Below are 22,956 nucleotides of genomic sequence, written 5' to 3' on the forward strand. Positions count from 1 at the left end.
CATTATATTATAAATGTGGAAAAAAAGACCTTTTGTGCTTGTTCGTACTTGCCTCTTGACAGCAATGGGCGTTTCACTTTTACAATTACTGCTGAAGCAGCTAAAAGAGCAACTGCACAAACAACAACAGGAGGCATATATGATCTATATTTATAGTGATCCTGCTCAACAAAAACCCACATACACCACCAAATTCATTAGAAGCATCTTGAGTGTCGGTGTTGCTGAGAATCCAAACACCAACCAGATCATTATTGGTCCTTTTTTTTTTGTTCTACAGGCAATGAAGGCGCAGTGGAGCTGTTTCACCTGCTATTAAGGAGAGTGTAATTTGGTTGTAAAGTTACCATAGTAACATAGCGAAAGAAGAGACAGGGTAGGTGGAGAGACGTAGTGTGTGCACAGGATTACTGCTGAATAAGCCTCCAGGGAGGGGAAACCTTGAAGGTGAGTTTGTTTATAAGGGCCTGTAAAAAGAAGGAACCCCATCTGTGGAGCAGGATTCCTTTATGCAGCTGTTCTTAATCAGGAATTTGTCATGTTTGTCTTACATGTAAACATGCTGCACTAACATTTGCCACTCAGCAATTACAGTAGAAACATTTGAGAGGCCTCAACATTTCACTTCACTTTATCTGTTCTATCTGAGAGTCTGGATGACTACTTTTTCAGTTTTGAACCACTAGACCACAAGACTAAGTGATTGACAGAAGGTTGTTGGAATAATAACAGATGCTGTATTCCTGTTAGAGTTAATGTGTAAAGCCTTTAACACATATAGCCTGTTGTTTGATAAGTTTGAGCCATTAATGTGACTATTGTCCATAGTAAATTTCTATTTCCACTTTGATTAAGGTGTTTTATTTTCTATGTTGAAAATAGGATAAGAGTGACAGTAACAGCAGGGGGAGGTAAAGATGCTGTTCGATAAGAAACCAAACCAGCGAAAGTGTGTGTGAGTGTGACTTGAACGGTACTAAAATAGAACTGTTACATTATCGCAGCAGTAATATTAAAACAGACTGTAAGTAGAGGTAATACGGCCTTTTTTTCTACATAAAAAAAGGATTTGCTTCTGGTATTTAAAAGTATATTTTGCTGATCAAACTAACATGAACTTAGAGTCTCAAAAGTAGAACTTTCGCCCGCCTGAAGTACTTGTGGTAGTTTGACTTGAGAAGCTGAACATTTTCCCACCGCAGAGTTAAAATTAACTGTTCGATCAGCAGTTGTTTATTTGAAGCACTTTTACAGGAAACTTCAGGTTTCAGCTCTTGTGTCGGCCAGTTCCATGATTTCAACAAAAAGGGAAGTTCACTGTTGCGAGTGCTGGAGAGAACTTCTTGACTTCATACACGAAACAGACCTTGACCCACATCGCAGGAGCTTTGATGGTAAGACAACTGTTCCTTTTGACCTTCACTGTGACAGGAAAGGGTTTGATTTGGCTCATATATTATTTTACTGCTGTTCCAGGAATGTAGTGTCATTTATTTTTTTACATCTTTTTATTGACGTTGTCTTTTCTGTTTTTATTGACGTTGTCTTTTCTGTTTTTATTTCTGAACACTTTAAATATATCATTGAATTGTAACTGATATGCATACAGGACATTTTATTATTGTAGAGGCCCTTTAAATAGGAGTAAACTATAAAAAGTGGAAAACTATTTGAATAAGTAGCCGCAAATTGAATGGTACTTAAGGTTCAACAAAAGAATGTAGGTAATAAGTTTAACTCTGTGGTTTTCTTGCAGATCATGTCTGTCAACAACACTTGTGTCACTGGAAATGGCACAACGTCATGTTCTCCCCGCGGCACCTCTGCAGGTCTGGCTTCAGGTCTGACCATCTTCTTCTTACTGCTCGTGGTCGCAGCTTGTTTAATCGTGTGGAAATACCAGAGCACAATCAGGTATACGTTTCAGTCCTGGCAAAGAAGAAGTGTGAAGAAGGAAGAATATACTGAGACACCACAAGCTGATCCGCGTCCGAATAGCTATGTAAGCACAGAACAGATGACAGGACAGACCCCGATCTATGAAAACCTGATGACTACAAGCAACAAGCAGCCAGCAAAACCGAGAAGGTAAGCGTTTATTTCAAGAGCATCTCTTTCTCAAGCAGCGTTACATTTTTAGACGAAATTTGAGCAAATGTTGAAGCTGAAAAGAGATCAGGACGGAAGCAGATGATGAAACATTGTGGTTATGTTGTCAATTTCCCCATTTTGCACAATTCAGCTGTATTAAACATGCAGATTTGGGTGGCATCTGGAGAGGATCTCTCGTTCTGTTCTTCTCTGGGGATTAAAGTGTTTTCATAAAACGTGCCAGCTGATGACTCAGTGTGGACTTTCTCCTTTGAGCAACATTAGAAGTCCACAAAGTTTACACAATCTTTGTCTCTTTTCACGACGTGTTTCGCATCAGAAACAATTCCCCTCTGAACATTTTCTATTAACACTCATTGTTTCTCTGCAGGTCGCCCAGAGGGCCCGAGGAGGATTTGTACCTGCAGTGTGACGTACCAGATGATGTAATCTACAGCAACGATCCGGCCTGTAACCTCTCCCTCCTCCCGGACACCCCAGAAGAAGACGTGTATATTGTACCAGATGCTTTATAGGACAAATCTCTATTCAAATACTATCACTCCGTTGACTGAGAGGATTAAATGTACATTTTAACAAGGTGACCATGTTGCCTTATAATAATGGAGTGACTCTAGTGGCTTCAGTACAACAATACACAATGTTTTATGATGTCATTGTTGAACATTAGATGTACAGTTAGGTGAAGTGGATTAGTATTATTGGTGTAGATGTTCTTTTAAGTTTGTTTTTCAGCTTTCATTGCCATGGCTTTTGGCACATTGCGTTATTACTCCAAATATGTCATCATTCTGCTGCCGGTTTTTGTAATCACAAAGTTTGCATGTGGCCCTCTGCTAGAAACATTTCTGCAGCATGTAAAGTTATTATTACCTGTGTGGGTTAAAATAAATTGAAAGAAAACATGTTTTAAACAGGGTTGCATGGTGTTAGCAGCTGATGCCTCCCAGCGAGAAGGTTCCCACTGTGACAAAGACATATTGGTTAAATGATGACTCCAAATCGGAGAATGTGAGTGTGGCTGGTTGACAATTGACGGCTTGGAGAACAGTCTAGGGTGTACGCTGCTTCTCGCCCAATGGCAGCTGTTATCGGCACCAACCCCACTCAACCCCCGAACGGGAAAAAGTGGCATAGGTAAATATGGATGGATGTTATATAGACAAAAAGGGGAGAGACCTTTATTATTATAGCTAAATGATTTAAAAAGTCAACATGTTTCAGCCAAAGAGGTCTTCATCAGGGCTGGCAAACAACTTTTTAAAGAGAACATGTTTTTATCACACAAACAAAAAACCTTAGAAGGGGTCTCACAGTATGTAAATATGAAAATGTACTTCACATCTGTGAATAGATGGATATTTGGACTAATGCAGAGTTTGTGTCGGAGTCTTTATGTTTTCTTAATAGTAATAGTAATACTTCGAAAGTGATCATTTATTGATTATCTCTATGTGATTAATCAATATTTTAACGATAGTCGGCCTAACAATCCGCAGATGCATCACTGTCTTATGATTCATTGAACTAACTTTGATTGCACACTGAAACGTATTTGCTGTCTTTGTTCACCATTAGACTGTTCTATATTTCATTATCAGCTGCCACAATGAAAAAATAATAATTTAACAAAATATAAGCCATTAACAATATCAACTAAACATACTAAATAGTCTTTGCTGATTTATTTAATTTAAACTATGTCGTTCTTAAAGTGTCTGTTCTGTCTTACAGTATTTAAAGCTTTTCTGATAAGAAATGTAACATTAAAAACATGTTCCCTGTTCAGTTTCCATAAAGTACTGTAAATACAAAGATGATGACAACAAAATTCTCATTTCTGAAATATAGTGTGCTAAAAAACTACTAAGTTATGGCACGAAAACATGTGTTAAAAAGCAACACTTGCATAAAAATGGCACACGTAAGTGCCATTTAACTTGTTTGTGGTTTGTCAGTTTTTGAGGAGAGGCAGACGGAGAGGATGTAAAAATCTTTGTCAAGTTTAGCTCTTTAAATCTGTCTTTTACCCTTATAGATCTAACCTGTGTCTAAATAGACAGACTTTGAGGTTATGTTGCGCTTGTATGGATAATTGTAAATTATGGTTCCTATTAAAGTTGATTTTGTTTTCCTGTAAACCTGGAATAGTGTTGAAGGATGGCAGGAGCTAGAGACTACATCGTTTATTCTATTTGCATTAGAGTACAAACAGAGGAGCTTTACAGTATGAACGCTGTCCCTAATGCTTGTATGTACTTAGGGTTGTTCTGAAACTTGTAATCTAGTTGACATCTCGCCCCCCCATTAATAAATATATACATCTGATTCTGATAAGACTAAAGACCTGAGGCTGTCATCCCTCACAGCAGGGGGAAAAACAAAGAAATTATTGATTGCTGCTAATCTGAAAAGGCTCTCTGTTTTTAATTGTCAAACAACTCAGGCTCAAGTGACCAACCCTTTGCATTACTTATTTGTGGAACAGTCACTTCTCGGCTGTAAATAAATATGTCACTGTGACGTGCAGCAACATTGACCTTATAAGGTCAAAAGAGAAGTTCTTCTACTTTTTCTATTTTCAACTATTTTTCTTGGCTTTTAGGGTTCACACATAGAATATCTTATTGTTCCTTCTTTGTGCAAACATGTAGTGTGTTAGTGTTAGTGTGTGTAAACTCCAGACTGCTCAGATAACATATCTATTGAATGATCAAACTTAGAAAATATCAAAGCTTTGTTGTTGTTATGTTTGCTTTCAGTGATGCTTTAGATATGCTTTTGCACAAAGAATGAACAATAAATTTAGATATTGTATGTGTGATCCCTAAGCCAAGACAAATAGATTCAAGTAAAAAAAAGAGCTCGCATTAATCACTTTATTCCCCGTAAATTTCCTTTTTATGTGTCAAATTAAACTGTATGATTAGTTCTGTTCCTTTACTGGCTGGTCAAGGCCACGGTGAACTTCAAGGTCGATAATGGGAGATAACAGTGATCATATCTTTATAGCGGATTTCTCTGGCACGCCCTGGCCTTCATGATCTACACTAGCTGATAGTATTTCATTGTATAAATAGTGAATATGAAACAATATCATGGCCATGTGTTTATTGTGAAACTTCCAACTGTTTTGATTTATTTATTCAGTGCAACAGCTCAGTGTCAGTAAATCAGAGCATTGTTTTGGTCTTGAAATGTTTAAGACAAAATACTTTTAACAATAAATGACAAAATAACAAAATCTTAAGCAGTTCTAACATATGATGTAACAAAAAACTATAACAAGACACAAATATAAATTTAGGAACATAAATACAACTTCAAATAAATAAGTTTCAAACTCATGAATGACTGCCTGGTCCACAATGAATTTCAAAACATTGACATGTTTGCACCTTCAAAATAAAGTATTACAGCAGGCTTTTTTCATCATGTAACATATATTTCAAGTGGCAATGATCTCCCCAAGGTCACTTTCACTTTAACTTCAGGCACAGTGACATTTACTGACTATCAGGTCATTAAAGGGCGTCAGCTTCAGTTTTCCCCTGCTGTCGTAGTGCATGAGCACCATGGGCTCGTAGGCGGCCGGCACGCAGCAGGGCCGAGGGGTCCCTCCTTTTGTGATCTGGTGCAGCCGAGACTTCACCTGCGTGTGCATGCTGGCTGGCTTGTAGTTGTGGGGGCAGGAGCCGTCACAAAAATGCATTGTGTACTCAGTCGGTGCCACCACCCAGTCCGTCCAGCCGATGTCTTTAATGGACACAGTGACAGACCTCCTGCAGCACCACCCTCGCTCATCGCAGTCGTCTTCCTTGTTGGAACGAGGCAGCCTCGTCTTCCGGGCCGGTTTGAGACCTAACTCCAGAGAAATGGTTGGGTTCACCCTCAGAGTGTTTTCACCCACAACTATCCCTACATCCACAACCAGCCTCTGACCTTGACCAGTTCTCATCCAATTCTCCACCTCAGGCCTGATGTCCAGCATCACATCTCGAGTGCTTGACACGTTCACAAAGTCTGGGGAATTCATCGGCTTCTTCCGGTTGACTTTAACTTTAATCACTGGTCTTAATGCAGGCTGAACTAAAGTGGCTTCATCTAAAACCTGCCTGGAAATCTTCATCTGAGCCCGAGCCAGTGTCAGCTCAGCCTGGATGTTGGGGTTCTTGTGGAAAACGGCTCTGTACCACTGCACATGTTGACCTGAGGGAAGGTGTTCTGTCCGCCCTGGAGCTTTTTTTGTCTTCACTAAAAAAAAAAAAAAATGCAGAAACAAAATAAAAGATTAATTAGAACCAAAGTTTGACGAATCCTTAATAGTTAATTTTCAAAACTAATGCTTACAGTTTTAATTTTGGTTCATTTTCAACAGACAGACATTCTAACAGCTATACAACATAAACTCACTTGATAGCACACTAAAGAGTAGAGAGTGATCGCAAACACAGCTATGTTCCCAACATCATAAACAGGGTGTGCCTGTCATGATTATGATTTCTCAGAACTTTTTGGAATGTGAACGCTGTGTGAACAGCACTGTTTGATGTTTTACAGATTATATTTCTGCCCTACACTGAACAGATAAAGTCCAGGCAGTGATAGATCTTTACCTGGAGGACAAACTGTGCTAACGCAAGTTATTTATAGACGACAACGGCCTTTGTCTGCAGCAGAAGGACATTCTTTCCTACTCCCACTCAAACTTTCTGATTTGGCTTTTTTAAAAACAGTCATTTAAATGTGTCAATTGCTACATTAGATGTATTCTAGATGTCTGAAATATGTCTTACCTGTAGCTGGAAAGAGCACAGTATACATGGTTTCCCTCATCGTGTTGCTGGAATTTCCTCTCATCTCTCTCAGTGTCTCCCTGTAGAGCCGGTACATCCCCCTCAGCTCTTCCTCTGAGGCCTTGTGTGTAGGCCTGGGCTCCCTCTCCAGCCCCAGTGAGCCAAGGATCCCCGTCTTCACAGCCTCTAGAATCATGACCCTCCGACTGTCTTCCCTGTCCCCACCAGGAGCTCCTTCTTGGGCTTCATGAGGCCGGCTCTCCTCTGAGCTTGTGACAAACGCAAGGATCATCAGCGTGCAGAAGATGAGTCTGGGGAGGGTGTGTGATCTGAGCATGGTGAAGCTGTCAGGTAGGTCTGCTTTGAATGTTATGAATGAAATTCTTCACATGGTTTTTATTTATAGAGCTTCTGGGTTGCCACACCCCTGGTATGTCAGGTGAGCCTGTGATGGGCTCAGGTATGGCAATATGTCATGATGTGGAAAAATTTTGCAGCGTTGTGTTATGTGTCATGTGACCTATGAAATACAACCTTTTTCCTTTGCCACTCAGTGAGAGGTGAAAGCAGAGATAGTAGTTGTTTAAAATTACAGGATTTCTGAATAAAGCAATGATTTGCTACATCACTAGAAAATTCCCGCTTGTCCTAATCAAATGATTGACCATGTTGGTTACAGTAACCATTTGTAAGGGTGGTTACGATGGGAAATTACATCAGCTCACTCAAGGTTAATGATAATGGTGTGAAGGTTTATTGATCACTACAAGGCTGTGCTTCCTACTTTTCCTAACAACTATGCCAAGTGTGCTCAGAGGTCAGTATCAGATACAGACCAGAGCAAATATGTAATATGTAGAAACGATACGGTTTGGGCTCTTCTCACCCAGAAACTTGAAAAAAAAAAAAAACAACATTTAACTGTTGTCTTTCTTAATATCTATCGGGCTACAAACTCCCTCCTGAACAGGTGTTTGGAAACTAGATCCAGTCTTTTATTACTATTAAACCAAAGGAATCCAAAAAACACACCTCTTTCTCTCCCAGCTCCTGTTGTCCGAGTGTGCGGCCCTTTTGACTTACCTTTTGAAGCTCTGATTCACTCACTGACAAGTTGCTGAAACTGGCAACAATCCAGTCTCACTATACAGCTATGAACAAGGTGGAGAGAGTTAATTATGAGGGTGTCACTCCTCCCTATAGCAGTTGAAAGAGGAACTGTCTCAAGGTCAGATTAAGAGATAAACAAACAAAGAAGTTATCTGTGTGGAAAGAGCCTCAGTGTAACTCTACAGTTCACACCTGAGGAAGAAGATCGATGTTGTGAAGATGATCTATTTTGGTTTCGCTTAAAATAGAGCGAAAATGTCTCTAGATTCTGTCTATACCGGCCTCTGTGTCATTCTTTGAGTTACAGTTGTTGGGGAATACAAAGAAGTGCACATTAGACGAAAGTCCTCACTTCTTGCACTAAGCAGGGTCAGTGCACTGCATGATTACAAAGTAGCTTCCCTACCCTAATACGTGTCTGTGTCATTGACCTCGTTCTTCCCATCAAGGGCATTCCCGACTCAAAGCAATTACTGGCTGATAAAGAGTTCACTTTATGAAAAATGTCCGTAAAAGGGCATCTATGGACTTTCTTTTTTGACAAATCATGAGCTTGGAAGCGTTACACACCCTCCTGGCATGCAGATAGTGAAACTGCTGAGTCATCAGAGGTTTAGTGGAGGAAAAATACTAATATTTACATAATGATATCATGGAATCATAAACCGTTTGAAAAAGAGCAACAAAGGACCATAAAGAGAACTCGTAAAATCATAAAACCTGATACAACACACAAATGGCATAATAGGACCGTAAAATGAACTCAATGCTTATTAAACTGAAATGACACAGGTGCATTTTTAGCACAGAGCTGAAGTTAGACAGAGGTAAAAGGCTCCAGGTTTTAATTCTGACTCTCAACCATTTGCTGCATGTTACCCCACACTCTCTCCTCCAAATATTATGTCTTTCATCAGTTCCATCAGGGCGACTGTCAAGTTACATTAAATGTCATAATTCTTCAATCAAAATTGCGGCTGTGGGGTTTCAGGGTTGTGTCATACGACTCACAAAAACAGAAGAGGTAGAAAATAAATTCTGCCGCACAACATTATAAATGTTTTTTACTGACTTTTTCAGAATGCTGGTGTCATGTAGGAGACTTCCTCTTTTTGGCTGCTACTTTTAAAAAATGAAAAAGAAAGAAAGAGAACTTTTGTTTGCGGTCACCATCATAGACACATGCACTCTTAGCCACTGCTAGACTATAACAACTCAAGAGTCAAAAAGGTTGAGGGCCAAAGCTTTAGCTACCATATTAACATTTCTAATTTCACAAATTGGAAAAATATTCAACTTTTAAAATGGAAGGTGCAACGATCAAATAGTGTCAGAGAAGTATCTTCTACCACTATGAGGATTTCTGAGTGGTGAGTCATTGAGGTGATGAAACAACCATGTGCACTTTCCAGCTGAAAGTGTGTGAAAGGTGTAAAGTGACTCATGCAGATAGGCACTGTTGTTAAAGCTGTCATGTAAAGCTCACTCTCTCCTTCTCTTTATCTCTTTTGTCTTGAGTGAGAGCAAGGAAGGGAAATAACCACAGGCTCAACTTGAATTGTCATCATGACAAAGACAAGTTTCTTAGTATGTTGGTGGATTTCATCATAATTACTGGTAAAACAGTAATGCAAGCTGTAAAATCAGATACAAATCAAAAATGGCGGCATCAAGCTTTAGTCACATGGTTTTTCCCAAATAGAGTTCGTGACCCCAACAAAATGATGCATGATGCAGATGATAGAACTGTAAACAATTAATACCTTTAAATCTACTTTATTTCCTGATTTAAACCAGGAGTACCCAACCTTTTTGACTGCATGGACTAGTGGGGTGGGGGGATTATTACACACCATATGGCAATTCTCTAGTAACATCTTGTTAAGATATGAAGTACAGTTAAAGCATAATGCAACCCGAACTACAGCAGAAAACACTTGAAAATTAAAACCTGTTTCTGGAGACCGGGTGATTGTAGCGTGACATTATGTGTGTGAGTGACAGACACAGCTTGTTTCTAACATCCAGTCTGCTGTGGAGCCTTGTTTTGGTGGCAGTCAGAGCTGAATGAGTGGAGAGTGTCTGCAATATCCCATGGTTAGCGCTGTTGCCTCACAGCATGGAAGTTCCTGGTTCAAAATCCCCGTTGGACAGGGCCTCTCCCTGTGCATGCCTGGGTTCTCTCCAGGTACTCCGGCTTCCTTCCACAGTTTCAAACCATGCTTGTTGGTTAATTGATGAATCCAGCCCCCCCCCCCGCGACCCCAAACAGGAAAAAGCGGTATAGATTATCGATAGATGGAAAATTGTGAAAGAAGAGGAACATTGTTAATTTGAGCTTGTTATTTAAATAATTTGTTTTGTGATATGTGATAAAAATGTTTTCCATTTCCAGGAAAATAGACAACAAAACACAATGCAGTACATTTACGGTAATTACATTCCGACTAGGTTTTCGTGTACCGGTTTGAAACCCAAGGCTCAGTATCAGTCCAAGGCCTGGTGGTTGAGGACCCCTGATTTAAACTACAAGCTTATAACAACATATTTTAACTAGAGCCCGACCGATTAATCGGCCGGCCGATAATATCGGCCAATATTAGCGTATCCAGTGACTATTGGTATCGGCTAATTTTATCGCAGATGTGCGCCGATATTACGAGATTTATTCGGCAGTCTAAAAGCATTTCATTTGAGTTTCATTGTATTACACTAGCAGTTCTCTTTCACCAGCAGAGGGCGCTATATGGATTGCAACATGATCCAGAGTGATGCACGTACATGAGCAGTTACTTTCAAGTTGAGTGACCCTCTTTTCTTCATTATATATCTTTTCCACAAGTGTTTAATAACTGCATCTGAGGGATCAATGCAATAAATGTGTATATCTATATTTATCTCTACAGATTGAAAATTGTTTAAAGAGAGACATCAGCTGATATATCAGTACTGATGTTGGCACTGGCCCCAAAAATCCCATATTGGTCATCGGGCCCTAATTTTAACCGATGAATGAATATAAGGATTGTAGTTTAAAGCTCTTTTAAGGAACTTTCTGCATGGACCTACTGTAGTGGTACTTATCATCGCTTTTCCAATTTCTGTTCCTGTGCATGTGCAAGGAGTATTTTCTTAACCAAAACTCTAATCTCTCTCTAATTTTAACAGTCAAGATGTATCTTCCATTGAGGGTCTTTGCTGTGGCAAATGTAAAAAAAGTCTATTTTTACAGTTTGCCGTTAATGGCTTTGTCACCTATCTGCAGTGGTTTCAGGCATTAGAAAAAATGATATGAAAATAGTCAGTCTACATGCTCTTGGTCTTGATTTCTTTGGTAGTCCATGAAAAGGCATTAATATGTATCTTAGCTTGTTTCATAACACACTAACGATTCATCACACGGGCTTTAAAGTCCTAAATTAAAAAATAAATAACTATACCCCAAGATGATTACCAGAAATAATAAATGTGCAAGAAAAACATCTGAAATTGTAGAACAAATGAAGTAAGTTTTGAAACATTATAGTCCAAAATAAAAAAATAAAAAACTATTTTCTGCCAACTTTAATTACAGAAATTAAGAGTTGTCTTGCATAATTCTCCCTCTCCCTGCTTTTGGGCAACCTACCTTTGTAGTGTTAACAATTAGCATGACCTTGTTTAAAGAGGTCAAAAATTTGAGGATTTTCAGTGTAACTTGCTGCAGGTTAATAATATTGTTTATCCTTGACTTTATGCAAACCCAACTGAAAGACTTTGTGGGAAATAAACAGATAAAGAAGTGTGTTTTATCTTTCACAAGCCATCATTCATCCACTCAAAGACTTTTTTTTAAACAAATTTACATTGAGAGTGGCGAAGCGACTGATCAATTTCCAGAGTGCAGCTTGAAAAATAAAGGATATTTTAAAGATCGCCCACATGGTTAACATCACAGGTTAACTTTCAAGACATTAACATATAGCTTCACTGCGCCCTCTAGTGACTCTAAAGCTACAGTGCAGACTATAAATTGCTGCTTTTTCATTTGAAGTCAGGGGCATTAACAGTCATTAATTTAAGCTTATATGAACTTCAGGTTAAAGTAAATAAATGTTTTTGTTTTGTTTTTGTTGTTTAATAGAGGAGGCTTTTTCTTAGAGAGTGAGGTTGAAAATGTTCTTTTCCAGCTGTGAAAAATGCCACATAATTAGAAGGCAGTGTGTTGTTGTTGTTGTTGTTGTTGTCATCGTCATTGTTGTTGTTGTTGTTGTTGTTGTTGTGTTTTTTTGATGGTTCTGTTTGGTAGTTTCATGGCTTTTTAACTCTTTCAAGCAGCATAAGCTAAACCCTAAAGAAAAAGTGAATCTGCTTCATTGATAAAATATAGTCTAAAAAACTTGTAAACTTGATATATTTCCCAGGTGGGTTGGTTAAATTTAATCTATTTTTATTCAAGTTTTGTTACATATTTTATACTTCGTATTAAAAAAAACAACAACAACATGATGTGCTTGCAGTGTCAGGAAACTGAGACAGCTTTCTAGCTCTAAAGATCTGAAGCAGGTCTTTGAAGTTAAGATCAGGGAAACGGCAGCATGAAGGACTGTGTGACTGTAAAAAGAGTACAGAGGAAGTGCTAACTTCCATGCTAGTCTAACGAATGAGAACAAAACATATGAACACCTAATCTGCATGACGACAGTGACATAACAGGCTGTCCTTTTTTGATAGATCTGAACCCAATCATAAGTCTGTTGAATAAATAAAATTTCCACAACACATGGATCTTTCACATGTCAATTTTTGATCATGTTCACGTCAAAAGTGAAATGAGCCATACAAACTCAGCAACAGTCACGGTACAACTCAATCATGTTGTTGTTTTTTTGTCACCTGAGTTGAACTCCTTTCTTACCACTTCCTTGAAAGAAGCCGATCATAACTCTACTGTTGGCGTGTTTCCTGGTTATTGATGAGATAAGATAAAGAGCAGGCCATACACTAAAGATAAAGCAACAACAAACCCACTGTGGATTTAGGTACTCTATTGAGAAACAGATAATGTAGGAATAAAATGTTGTTTGTGGAAAAAAATCCAACAGAATATTAAAGAGAACTTGAACACATACTGACTTGAATCAGAAGAAATTTTAATAGAAAAGGAAATTCTGTCAATTTTCTGTATTGTTTTGTGGAGCTTTTACAGTGATCCAACAAACCTACCCATGCTGTAAATAAAGCAATCACAACAATCAGAGGGAAGTTTTATTCCAGTATGAAGGAAACTGCCTATAGTGAACATTTAAAAGAAAGTAGATACTAGATCCAACTACAAAGAAACTATAATACATTGAAAAAGACAATAATATGAATTAACTTTAATTCAAATGTATTTGATGGATCTATTTTAAAATGAAAACAATATGGCCCAAACCAAGATATGAATAAGGAGACACAATGATTTAAAAAAAAACAAAAAACTGAATTATTTTCTTATTAATACATCAATATTACAGTTATTTTCCTAAACTTACACAAAAATCTAATTTAAACATTTAGTCAAATTCATATCATATAATTTCTTTCCCCCGGAACAAGTCTTGAAGACCCATCATTGTTTACAAACATTTTGTCTTTTCACTCAAGTAAACAAGAGAACAATGGAGGGTCCACATCCTTCTGCCTCACATCGATGGACATGTGACATCACAGGACAAGAGACAAACCATTGTTGTAGATGGAAAAAAAAAAAAACCCATCATGGTACCACTCACTGGGTGTCAGACACAGATCAATCATTGCATTCAGCCTGACTTCAAAGCACAATTGTTCCACATCCTCTCTGGTTACACAGACATGGTGTCTGTTATTTTACATGATGTGTATACAAACGATGAAGTGGTGTGCAGACACTATGCATGTAGCACAACATACGGAAGAAAGTAAACTGCATTAGGGTTAAACTGACTACTGTCTCTCATGTGTTTACAGTTGGAGATGATCGAAAAAGAATGGACATGAACTGATGAGGAATCAAAATTATATTACCTCATATTGTATACTTCGTTTGTGTTGACATGGTCTTTTTTTGTTAATACTATGGCTAATATTTATCCATTCTAGAGTCAATTTAAATTCAATTAAAAATGTATTGATCCTGTTCATTGGCAAGAAAACCTGCTGCTGTCAATCAATCCATTCATCCTTCCATCCTGTTTAAACAGCATTACTATGCATTTGACAAGTCGGCACAGAATGTTAATCAACAGGGAGGGGACCTAACTTCTTGTCTCACTTCATTTAAAAGTGTAACGATCCACCTCACCCCCTCCCTCCCTCCCTCTCTCCTCTCTTGTAGATCAGGTGATCAGCGGGGCTGAAGTGTTACCTTTTCGGGGCCGGTCGTGCAGCTCGCCCCAGGGAGGAGGAGGAGGAGGAGATGGTGGTGGTGGTGGTGGTGGTGCAGCAGTAGTAGGAGCATTAGCAGCAGTAGTGGCAGTAGCAGCGAGGAGGACTGTGTGCATGCTCATGGTGAGAGGACTGAGCGCAGTATGGGCTGACTGACTGGAGATCTGTTCTTTCTATTGTCTCCAAAGATGGACGAGCCGAACATCCTGAGACGCCGTGGTCTACAGGTAAACTGAGTCTGCCATGACAGCAACAGGATGTGATTGTTTCCTGGAAAATATCAATAAAAAATGTTATTTTAAACCATTGGCGACGTGGCGAGGGTTTGAGGGATTTCTTCCGGAATGGCTGTGTGTGTGTGTTTGTGTGTGTGTGTGTGTGTGTATCGATATTTTTTTTTAATTTTTCTTCCCCTTTATAGCCTGTAGCATATCAAGGATTGTTATTATTTGGCATGGAAACCATTCATTGAAAAAGGCGTTGGCATCAGTAAAATGACTTAAATAAGTGCACATAGCCTTCTGTAATAATTCCGTATAGGCTACGTCTGTGAGGATCTCGTGTTTATTTTGGGGCTGTCCATTGGTGCTCTGGTGGATCCGGTTGCCTTGGTGATAGCAGCATAAATCCCGAGGGACGATTGGCAGTTCTCCTCCTTGGTGCCATGTTTATTACCTTGAAATGTCTACAATAAGAATAATGAAGTGGCTTGTGTTCCTTCCCCCACAGTTGAACATTCATGTTGATATTTTCTGCGTAAATTAAGAAGTGAGAGCTGGGATGTTTCCATTTTAAAGGAGGGATGTTTGGCTTGTGATGAAAGTCTTGCAAACTGGGTGTTCCCATTCAGTTTTTGTTTCTGTTTTCACCCTACATCTGCAATTAAGATGTTTTTTGCAGTGCAGACTGATAATGTGCATGCTATTTGTGATGACAGGTTTGTTTAGAATAATGCAGGTTTATCTCTTAAATATTTTATGGTGTTAAAAAAACAGCTTAATATCAGTCTTATGTATTTATTAGTAGGCTACAGGTTATCAGTGATTCTAAATGTAAAGTCATGAAAATGTTCTTAATCTGCAAAAATGTCCTTCTTTAAATAATGTTATTTTTTTGCACCTTTCATAAAAGAAATTCAGCTCAAAGTACTTTACAAAGAAGAACATAAGCCTATGAATTAAAACAGAAATGACTTCAAAAAAGGACAATGAGTAATAAGATGGAAAGCAACGAAAGGTTGATCGTTTAATAATACAACAAAACTGAAATATAACATAACAACATGAGCTGGAAACATTCAACCCACTTCCATAAAGATAAAAAATCAAATGGGAATATATAATAAATGATTAAACTCACCAATGGTAACATTAGCAATAGGATGCATAAAATCAAGTGAAATATAACATTTCAAAAGAAGTGCAGCATACGTAAGAAGCAAACTTCAAAGGCCTGTATCAGAGTCTACAGCATGAGAAGACATGTTTTGAGCTTCTTGTATTGATGTATTTAACCAGCATGCTACCATACATGGAAGTATATTCCATAGCATTGGAGCTTAAAGACAAAATCCCTGATTATGTTTAATACAAACTGTGTTTCTAAATTTGACAAGCGTTACTTTCTGAGACGAACAGGGCTTGGATGAATGAAGAGGATGAAATCAGTGCATGTACATAGCTGTAACATTATTTAATTCCCTATAGCTCCATCGGGAAAGTCACCTCTTCTTGTCCTACTAAATCCTGATTGGCAGGGGCACTTTTACAGTCGCCTGAGCTCCATTGCAGTAGCCATGGGCAAGTACGGATTTATATCCTCGCCAGTAAACAACTTGAGACCCACTCGTCAGTAGAGAAAGTAGGCCACAGTGAGGCTAATGATATTTACACTATGACAGGAAGATATGGAGGGAGGGTTAGCATGTGGGGAAAGCCATCTGAAAACTGATCTAGCCTTGTTATTTTTAATATGTCGTGAATGGGCTTTTAAGTGGCAAAAAATCTTCACTCTCAAAACTATTTCATGATCGAGTCCATGTGTGTCTTCATAACAGCAGGAACACAAAAATATTCAAAATAAGCGCAATAACAATCTTTTCTGCTTTAACACTATGACTTGTCTATACATTTCAAATCAGTGCTATCAGTTTAAACAAAGAAAAGACGTGTTTTAGCGCCAATTGTTAATTCAGTATTCTTACAGCAAATTTTATCTCCATCTCTATTTTTTTTTTTTTTTTAGAAAGAGCTGAGTCTTCCTCGCAGGGGAAATGTGTAAGTATTAACTCTTCTCTATCTGCCCCACTCTCTCTTCTTCAAACCAGCCGAGCTTGTCAGTCGACAGCTTTACTGCTCTCACATGCCATGCTTCACACTTGTATACATTTACTTGACCCTCCTCTCAGAAGTTAGAATACTGAAGCTGCTCACAAGGATCGCCTTAAAGTCAGAGCAGTCTCACTGCTTAGACAGGTTTTATGTAAACTAAGAGAGGCAGAGCAGAGCTAGAGATAAGGTGCAGACAAATCAGATATATTAACAATGGAGCTGTCAATATATGCTTAAAATCTGCTCAGTATGGGTCAATGTTATCTTATCGCTGAAAACCCATTGGGAAAAATATTGATTATATGTTCAGTTTTCCAAGTTTTGCTAGCAGTGTTACTGTCATCATTTAAATATGCAAACTGAGCAAACAAGCAGAGCCAGCTCTCACAGGTATATCTTAGTGTTGTTGTTGTTATTCTAAATATTTTTCCGGGTAAAGTAATCAACAGTTTAAAAGGAATTTTGAGGAGTGACACATGAACACCATGCAGAAACTATCTTGATGTTTGTAAGTCAGACCAACATGACTCTCTGCACCGACTCTATAACCTGTTCAGGGACTTTCCCCCTGTCTGTTGAGAGGAGATGAAAACCGACTAGTTTGATTGTCTGTGAGTCAGAGGAAGATAAAACTCACAGGGAACGAGGAACAGGATAACATCAGACACCTGATTTATTGTTTTAAAAAGTTCATTAAGGAAACATAAATATTAAAATGAAAGTATATGAGGGTCAGTATTCATTTGAAACAAACATAATTGATGTGATTGCACCCTTTATGTCTGAGCTTTCCTTTCAATCTTTTTCATATAGCTTGACTGTTACTATTTTAATGATACAAGTGAAATGTTTCTCTATTAGAGCAAATTACTTGGATATTTCAGCAGAGATTAGTGGTGTGACATCGGGTTCTTTCAGTTATCTAATTGAGTTTCCAAAGTTTTCTTTATGGTGAATTTCCAACGGGTATATCAGGTCTGGGTTCATTTACTAAGGGTCCAGATTTGCTGTAAGCCCCTACTGTTTACATTTTTAATCAAATGCACAGGTCAGTCAGACACACATTTTAAAATACATTTTATCAGAAGACGCACAACTAAAATGAATGGGGCTGTAGGAGGACCTAAGGATTTTACTGTTAACAGTTACCTGAAGTGTTTTATTTAGGCTTCTTTATGCTCGGGGGATAACGATACAGACTTTAACCTCAGATTCTGGAGAAGTGATTGTGGGATTGTTCATGTAAATTTGCCCAGTATCCATGTTTTCTTGGATTTGGAGAAGGTTTATGAGCCCTGTGAAGTCTCAGTGTGTGCATTGAGAGGCTGAGGAGTACCAGGGCCTTTGCTCAGGCAGCATGGTCTTATATATGTGGAGAGAGCTTTGTCCTCATACTCAGGAGGAAGTAAAAGTATTTTTGTAGGTGTAGTTGTCACAGTTTTTAATTTGGAGACCTCAGAATTGCTTTTCTTCGAAGATTATGTGGTTCAGTTTATTTAATCCTTCTGTAACCAACAGCATAACACAAGGGCTGTTTGCTGTCATAAAGTGTGATCAGGATCATGGTCAGCACTTCGAAGTCAGAGGCCATGCATTGTTCTCCACTAGAAATGGTGGATTCCCTCTGATATGGAGTAAGTTGCTGCCTTCTGTGAAGGTGTGAAGTTATCTTTAATTTGTTGTCACTCGTAATGTTTTATTGTTGTGAAGGACTGTTGAAGTAAAAAGGAAGGAAAGGAATTCAATCAACTTTACTTTGGGTTGAAAAAATCCAGTAGGCTACACAATGTTTAGTAATCTGATCAGGAAGACTCCATTGCATCCTCTGTTGAAGGTTTTCCATACACTGTGCATTGCACTGATAAGAAACCTGGGCAGATCCACAACAGCTTGGGAGATTACATATCTCATCTGGCTTGGGTGAGCCTCAAGCAGGGTGAATCAGGAGGAGCCGGAAAGAGGGAGGATTACATTGCTTAGCCTGCTGCCACTGCTAACAGTTTTAGATAAACAGCAGGAAACAGCAGACTGATAATCTTAATTTTGTCATGAAAAAGTTGCTGGGTGTTAAATATTAGAACACAATTTTAATTATTTGAGCATGTGCTGTGCAGACCTTGAAAATCACATGAGGATATTACTGTATATTCCTCGATGTCAAAATGCAACATTCATCACAATCGTTACTTTTAACATTATTAATTATATCCTGGAAAAAAATAACTGTGTGCATACCATCTATTACATATGTTTAAAACATATTAGGGTGCAAGCATTTACATTTTTAATACAATATTTCTAGTTGTATTTTGTTCTATTTTACGCCGGGAGGTTTATGTTCTGTTATCGTTCCAACAATATTTTCCGACAGTCCACGAAGGCATCATTAGTCCCTCCTCCCTCAGGCGCGAGCTGACGCGGCTGCGCGTTGCGGCGTTGCTGTTGCTGCTGGAAAGTTTGTATCACTCTTCGTATTTTGACGAAGCTACCACTCGACAATGTGGCCTCCTGTGAAGGACACGCTGTTTGGTAAATTAGGCTCCTGATGTTCACAGATAGAAGGGGCACAGTGGACATGGCCGTTGCAGTCTCTCGTCACCACCGAGCTGCCGTGCCGCGGGACTGGGGTCACTTTGTACCGAAGCCGAGTGGAGAGTTTCCAGCGCTGGACATTGCGTACAGGCCTAACCACCACCAATAACACCAGAGGAGAGGAGAACATGACGCTCCCACTTTGAGGATAATTCTCTTCTGTGTTGGATTTATCACCACCATCACCATGTCCGACCAAAACTACTATTGGACAGTGCTGCCGAGCTACAAAACTAGTTTTGTGACTGGGGCCATGATGAAAAGATCAAAAAGGTAAAAACAAAACACCCATGTTATAAGAGAGTCTCTATATTTGCAGGCAAAAGCTGTAATTGTGTCTTAAACTGTCTCAAAGCGGAAACGTCGTCTGACTAGCCTGTAGTTGTCGTCAGCTCCCCGCTGAGCTTTGTCATTCACTGTCTGACAAACAGCAATGTGTTGAACGTATATGCTGAGCTGTTTGATTCACAGCACGTAAACGCAACATCCCCGCAGTGTCTCCTATCATAACCAGCGCACAGCTCAGATTCATAATGGGTATATGTGGTGTCTGAGGAAGCCCACACTCAGTGTAGTCGGTTTCGTCCGCCCTAATTTTTGTTTCCGACAGAGAAACGTGGCCATTGTGGAGTGTTGTGAATGTGGGCAGACTGCATTGTCTGCTACAAGCTGTCGCATGCAGCGACACAAAGTCCCCTTGCTGCCGATCGATACACTGATCTGGTTAGTGGGGCTGTAGTGTTGATGTGCCTTTTATCTGTGAGGTAAATGTAATCTGCACTCACACAGTGGAGCGCTGAAATGCCCTATCAAGGACTCTGAATAGCAAACAGCTAGTCCATAGTGATCTTCATTTATGGCTTTTGATGTCCTTTGAGCTTATAGGTCTGCAGTGAAATGTTATTCTGTTATTCTATCATGCTATGCATCTATCTGAGCTTCTGTCAGAATTATAAACTGCAGCACCCATGATAAATGAGTGTAATCCTGTAAAAAAAACAAAAACACCCTACTCTGATCTTTAATATGTTGTGACATTGTGTTTGCCTTCATATTAGAATACTTTTGGGTTGGGTACCAAACTATCTACTTTTTTCCATGAAGCTTGGAAAATGTGAATCAGTCATCTCAGCCTCTCAGCCCAGGAGCATGACTTTCAATGCAGCCCAGTGAGTAAAAGCAGCCCTTCACCATCAGCAGCAGACATGTGGAACATTCAGGCCTACATCTCAGTGGCCTACATTTATCATGCTGCATGGCTGCCCGCCCTGCAAGGTCCCTTACAAACCACTGTTGTTCCCAAATATGAGTAGCCTTATCACAGCCAGCTGGTGATGCAGCCTTCTCGTGGTCACGGTGTGATACAGTGATGCTTTTATGCCATTTTTTTGGCATAAGCTCTGTGGTGTGAAAAAAAACAAGTGTCTGTTTATTTATTTCATGATAAGAACAAAATGGTTCACACTCAGGGTTCATTCTGTGTTTGGTGCATTATTGAAGCAAAAGTCACACATTTATTGGCTCTCTTTCCTCCCGGTTGCTGTGCTGCCACTGCCCGTTTGATGCTTTTTGGGGTTGGGGGCCATATACTGTTTAAAACCTGCCTCAGCACCGACCCAGAAATGTCAAGCTCTGTTAATGTCTTCTCAGCCCTCAATTATTTTAGGCCATTGCCAGTAAGAAAGAGAGATGGCATCGAGCTCACCATGATGAATCAGAGAGCATGATGGGATTACATCCAGCTTTGGGGGGGGGGAACGGAAAAACAAACTAAAGAGGATCCCTTAATCCTACTCCAAATGAAGATGGTAGCACACATAAACTGAACGCCAGACATAAACAGGCTTCCAGGCACCTTTATATATGCACAAACATACAGGAGGTTAAGAAAATAACATTTGAACTTCAAAGTTACGGCATCAAAATAACACCAGTGGCATCTATGTGGGTGAGTCGTGCTTTAGAGTAATTCCTCTCAGTTGTATCTGCCAGCTTTTAAACCGGTCTGCCAGTCATCACTTTAAGTGAAGAGCAGGGATTCCTTCCAGAGCTCTCAATGACTCACTCATAAAAAAAATAACCAAATGACAAAAATGAACACCAAATTTGGACAATATTCGTCCAGCAAAGGGGACTGGTTGCAAATTAAAGCCTACCAGACTCTGACTGTGTGATGGAAAAAACATCTGATCGTTGATTCTGTCACCTATGGATCAATCTGTGTCGTAACAATCGTGTTCAGCCATAATGAATCTTTAATGGTTTGGACAGTACGTTATGCCCTGCAGAGCACAGTTATGTCATGGGAGTGTCGTTGGGTCCAAGTATTTCTCTGCATCTTGTATAACAGCCAGCTATGGCTGTGTTTCTAGAGTCAGGTGCTTCATGTGGTCTTTCCAGATGTTTCCAATTGTCCCATTTCCCAATTCCCACATGAAAACACTTCCAGACACAGGAGACCTCATCATAGAAACGTCAGTGTAATATGGGCCTGCACGACATGAGAAAAATATGCAGTGTGCAATTACGTTGTTTGATAACAATATGAAGCTAACAAATATACAAAAAATAAATAGTTTATATTAGTTATAACTCACATTTTGATGTGTATTTATATTTGTTCTGGCACCTTCACAATCTGAGGGTAGTTGATATAAGCTTCATACGAATGCATCAAAATGGGTAAAATGTACACATGCTGATTGAGAAAGAACAGCTTTTTTACATGTTGTGATAAATTCAGACTTTTGCGATTTGTTAACTGTGCTCAAAAAATTATAACAACGAAATTGGGATTTACTGCACAGCCCTGGTGTAAGTTACACACCCTGGTGTGTGTGTTTACATATAAATATGTTTGTAGCTATACATCTATGTTTACATGTAATCAAAATGTACAGTATTATATCAGTTATCAGTGTTTACTTATCAACATCAGTACCTGCACCTCATAGGGTGAACTTGTTTTGTTTCATTGGGCTGATAAAATACACATTGTCATCAACTTGTGCTCTGTGATTGTGTTTGTAATTGTCTTGCATAAGCAAATGTTTTCTCTCTTGTGTTTGTTTACCTCCTCTCTCAGTTCCCGTAACAACAAGAGAAGGAGTTTGGCAGTTGGGACCCCGTCACCCACGCTCTCACGACCGCTTTCACCTCTCCCACTTGCCACAGGTGCTTATGTTTTGGTATTTTGGTGTGAGCTTTTTGAGTGATAACGTTCGCCGATGATACTAGAAAGAAGTTGCATAGGACATCGACATAGACAACATAGACACGATCACATGGGTACACAAAAAAGTTAGCTTTTTGTGCCTTAAGCCATACGTTTGATGCTCTATGTCACAAGACTTGCACTGGTTTTCATTGCTATGGGTTCAGAGTGTTCCCACAGTGTAGTGAATTAGACATGAAATAGTGTTCCTCCTCATGGTAATATTATTCATTTAGCGTCCTCTAGGTGACTCTTTCCTTGATCCAGCTGTCTGGAGTGTGATATTAAGAATCATTCATACTCTGCTCCAATTTTTTTAAGAGACTGATGGCGTTGTAGTGCTTTGCCCTCCAGGGTTGGCATAAAAACCCTTCAGTGACCCTTTCAAGAGAATGTGGTGTGGTCAACAACA

At 39.2% G+C, this 22,956-nt stretch overlaps 2 protein-coding genes and 1 long non-coding RNA gene across 5 annotated transcripts in view; 2 read left to right on the top strand and 1 right to left on the bottom strand.

Annotated features, from left to right (window-relative positions):
* The first annotated feature begins 58 nt into the window (after positions 1-58).
* LOC114920871 (uncharacterized) lies at positions 59-3,927 on the top strand. Of its 2 annotated transcripts, XR_003809154.2 has the most exons (4): positions 59-447; positions 1,255-1,394; positions 1,757-2,088; positions 2,483-3,927. It is a non-coding gene; the product is annotated as an uncharacterized lncRNA (long non-coding RNA). The 2 variants fall into 2 exon arrangements; XR_003809153.2 differs by lacking the exon at positions 59-447 and having other exon boundaries at positions 946-1,394.
* Positions 3,928-5,208: 1,281 nt separating this feature from the next.
* Positions 5,209-7,345, bottom strand: LOC109991956 (growth/differentiation factor 8). Its single transcript, XM_020644403.3, has 2 exons — positions 6,909-7,345; positions 5,209-6,366 (listed from the first exon to the last, which is right to left on the bottom strand). The coding sequence occupies exons 1-2, from the start codon at positions 7,243-7,245 to the stop codon at positions 5,603-5,605; spliced, it is 1,101 nt and encodes a 366-aa protein (XP_020500059.2). The 5' UTR covers positions 7,246-7,345; the 3' UTR covers positions 5,209-5,602.
* Positions 7,346-14,478: 7,133 nt separating this feature from the next.
* The window catches only part of mast3a (microtubule associated serine/threonine kinase 3a), a 30,359-nt gene continuing 21,881 nt past the window's right edge, over positions 14,479-22,956 (top strand). Inside the window, exons 1-3 of one of the 2 annotated variants that reach the window (XM_029279443.2) lie at positions 14,479-14,635; positions 16,653-16,684; positions 22,416-22,504. In XM_029279443.2, the coding sequence (XP_029135276.1) occupies positions 14,597-14,635; positions 16,653-16,684; positions 22,416-22,504 (160 nt within the window). In that variant the 5' untranslated portion in view covers positions 14,479-14,596. Of the gene's footprint in view, positions 14,636-16,652; positions 16,685-19,170; positions 19,604-22,415; positions 22,505-22,956 lie in introns of those variants that run through there. The other variant, XM_020644401.3, reaches the window with a different exon arrangement.

Source organism: Labrus bergylta, chromosome 4, assembly GCF_963930695.1.
Source record: "Labrus bergylta chromosome 4, fLabBer1.1, whole genome shotgun sequence".
Taxonomy (NCBI): domain Eukaryota; kingdom Metazoa; phylum Chordata; class Actinopteri; order Labriformes; family Labridae; genus Labrus; species Labrus bergylta.

What these genes read in the sequence shown, in the direction of transcription:
- LOC109991956 (XM_020644403.3), bottom strand. Translation starts at nt 7,245, where the DNA reads ATGCTCAGATCACACACCCTCCCCAGACTCATCTTCTGCACGCTGATG. An exon ending in TGTGCTCTTTCCAGCTACAG is followed by an intron (nt 6,367 to 6,908) that starts GTAAGACATATT and finishes TTTTTTTTTTAG; the next exon opens with TGAAGACAAAAAAAGCTCCA.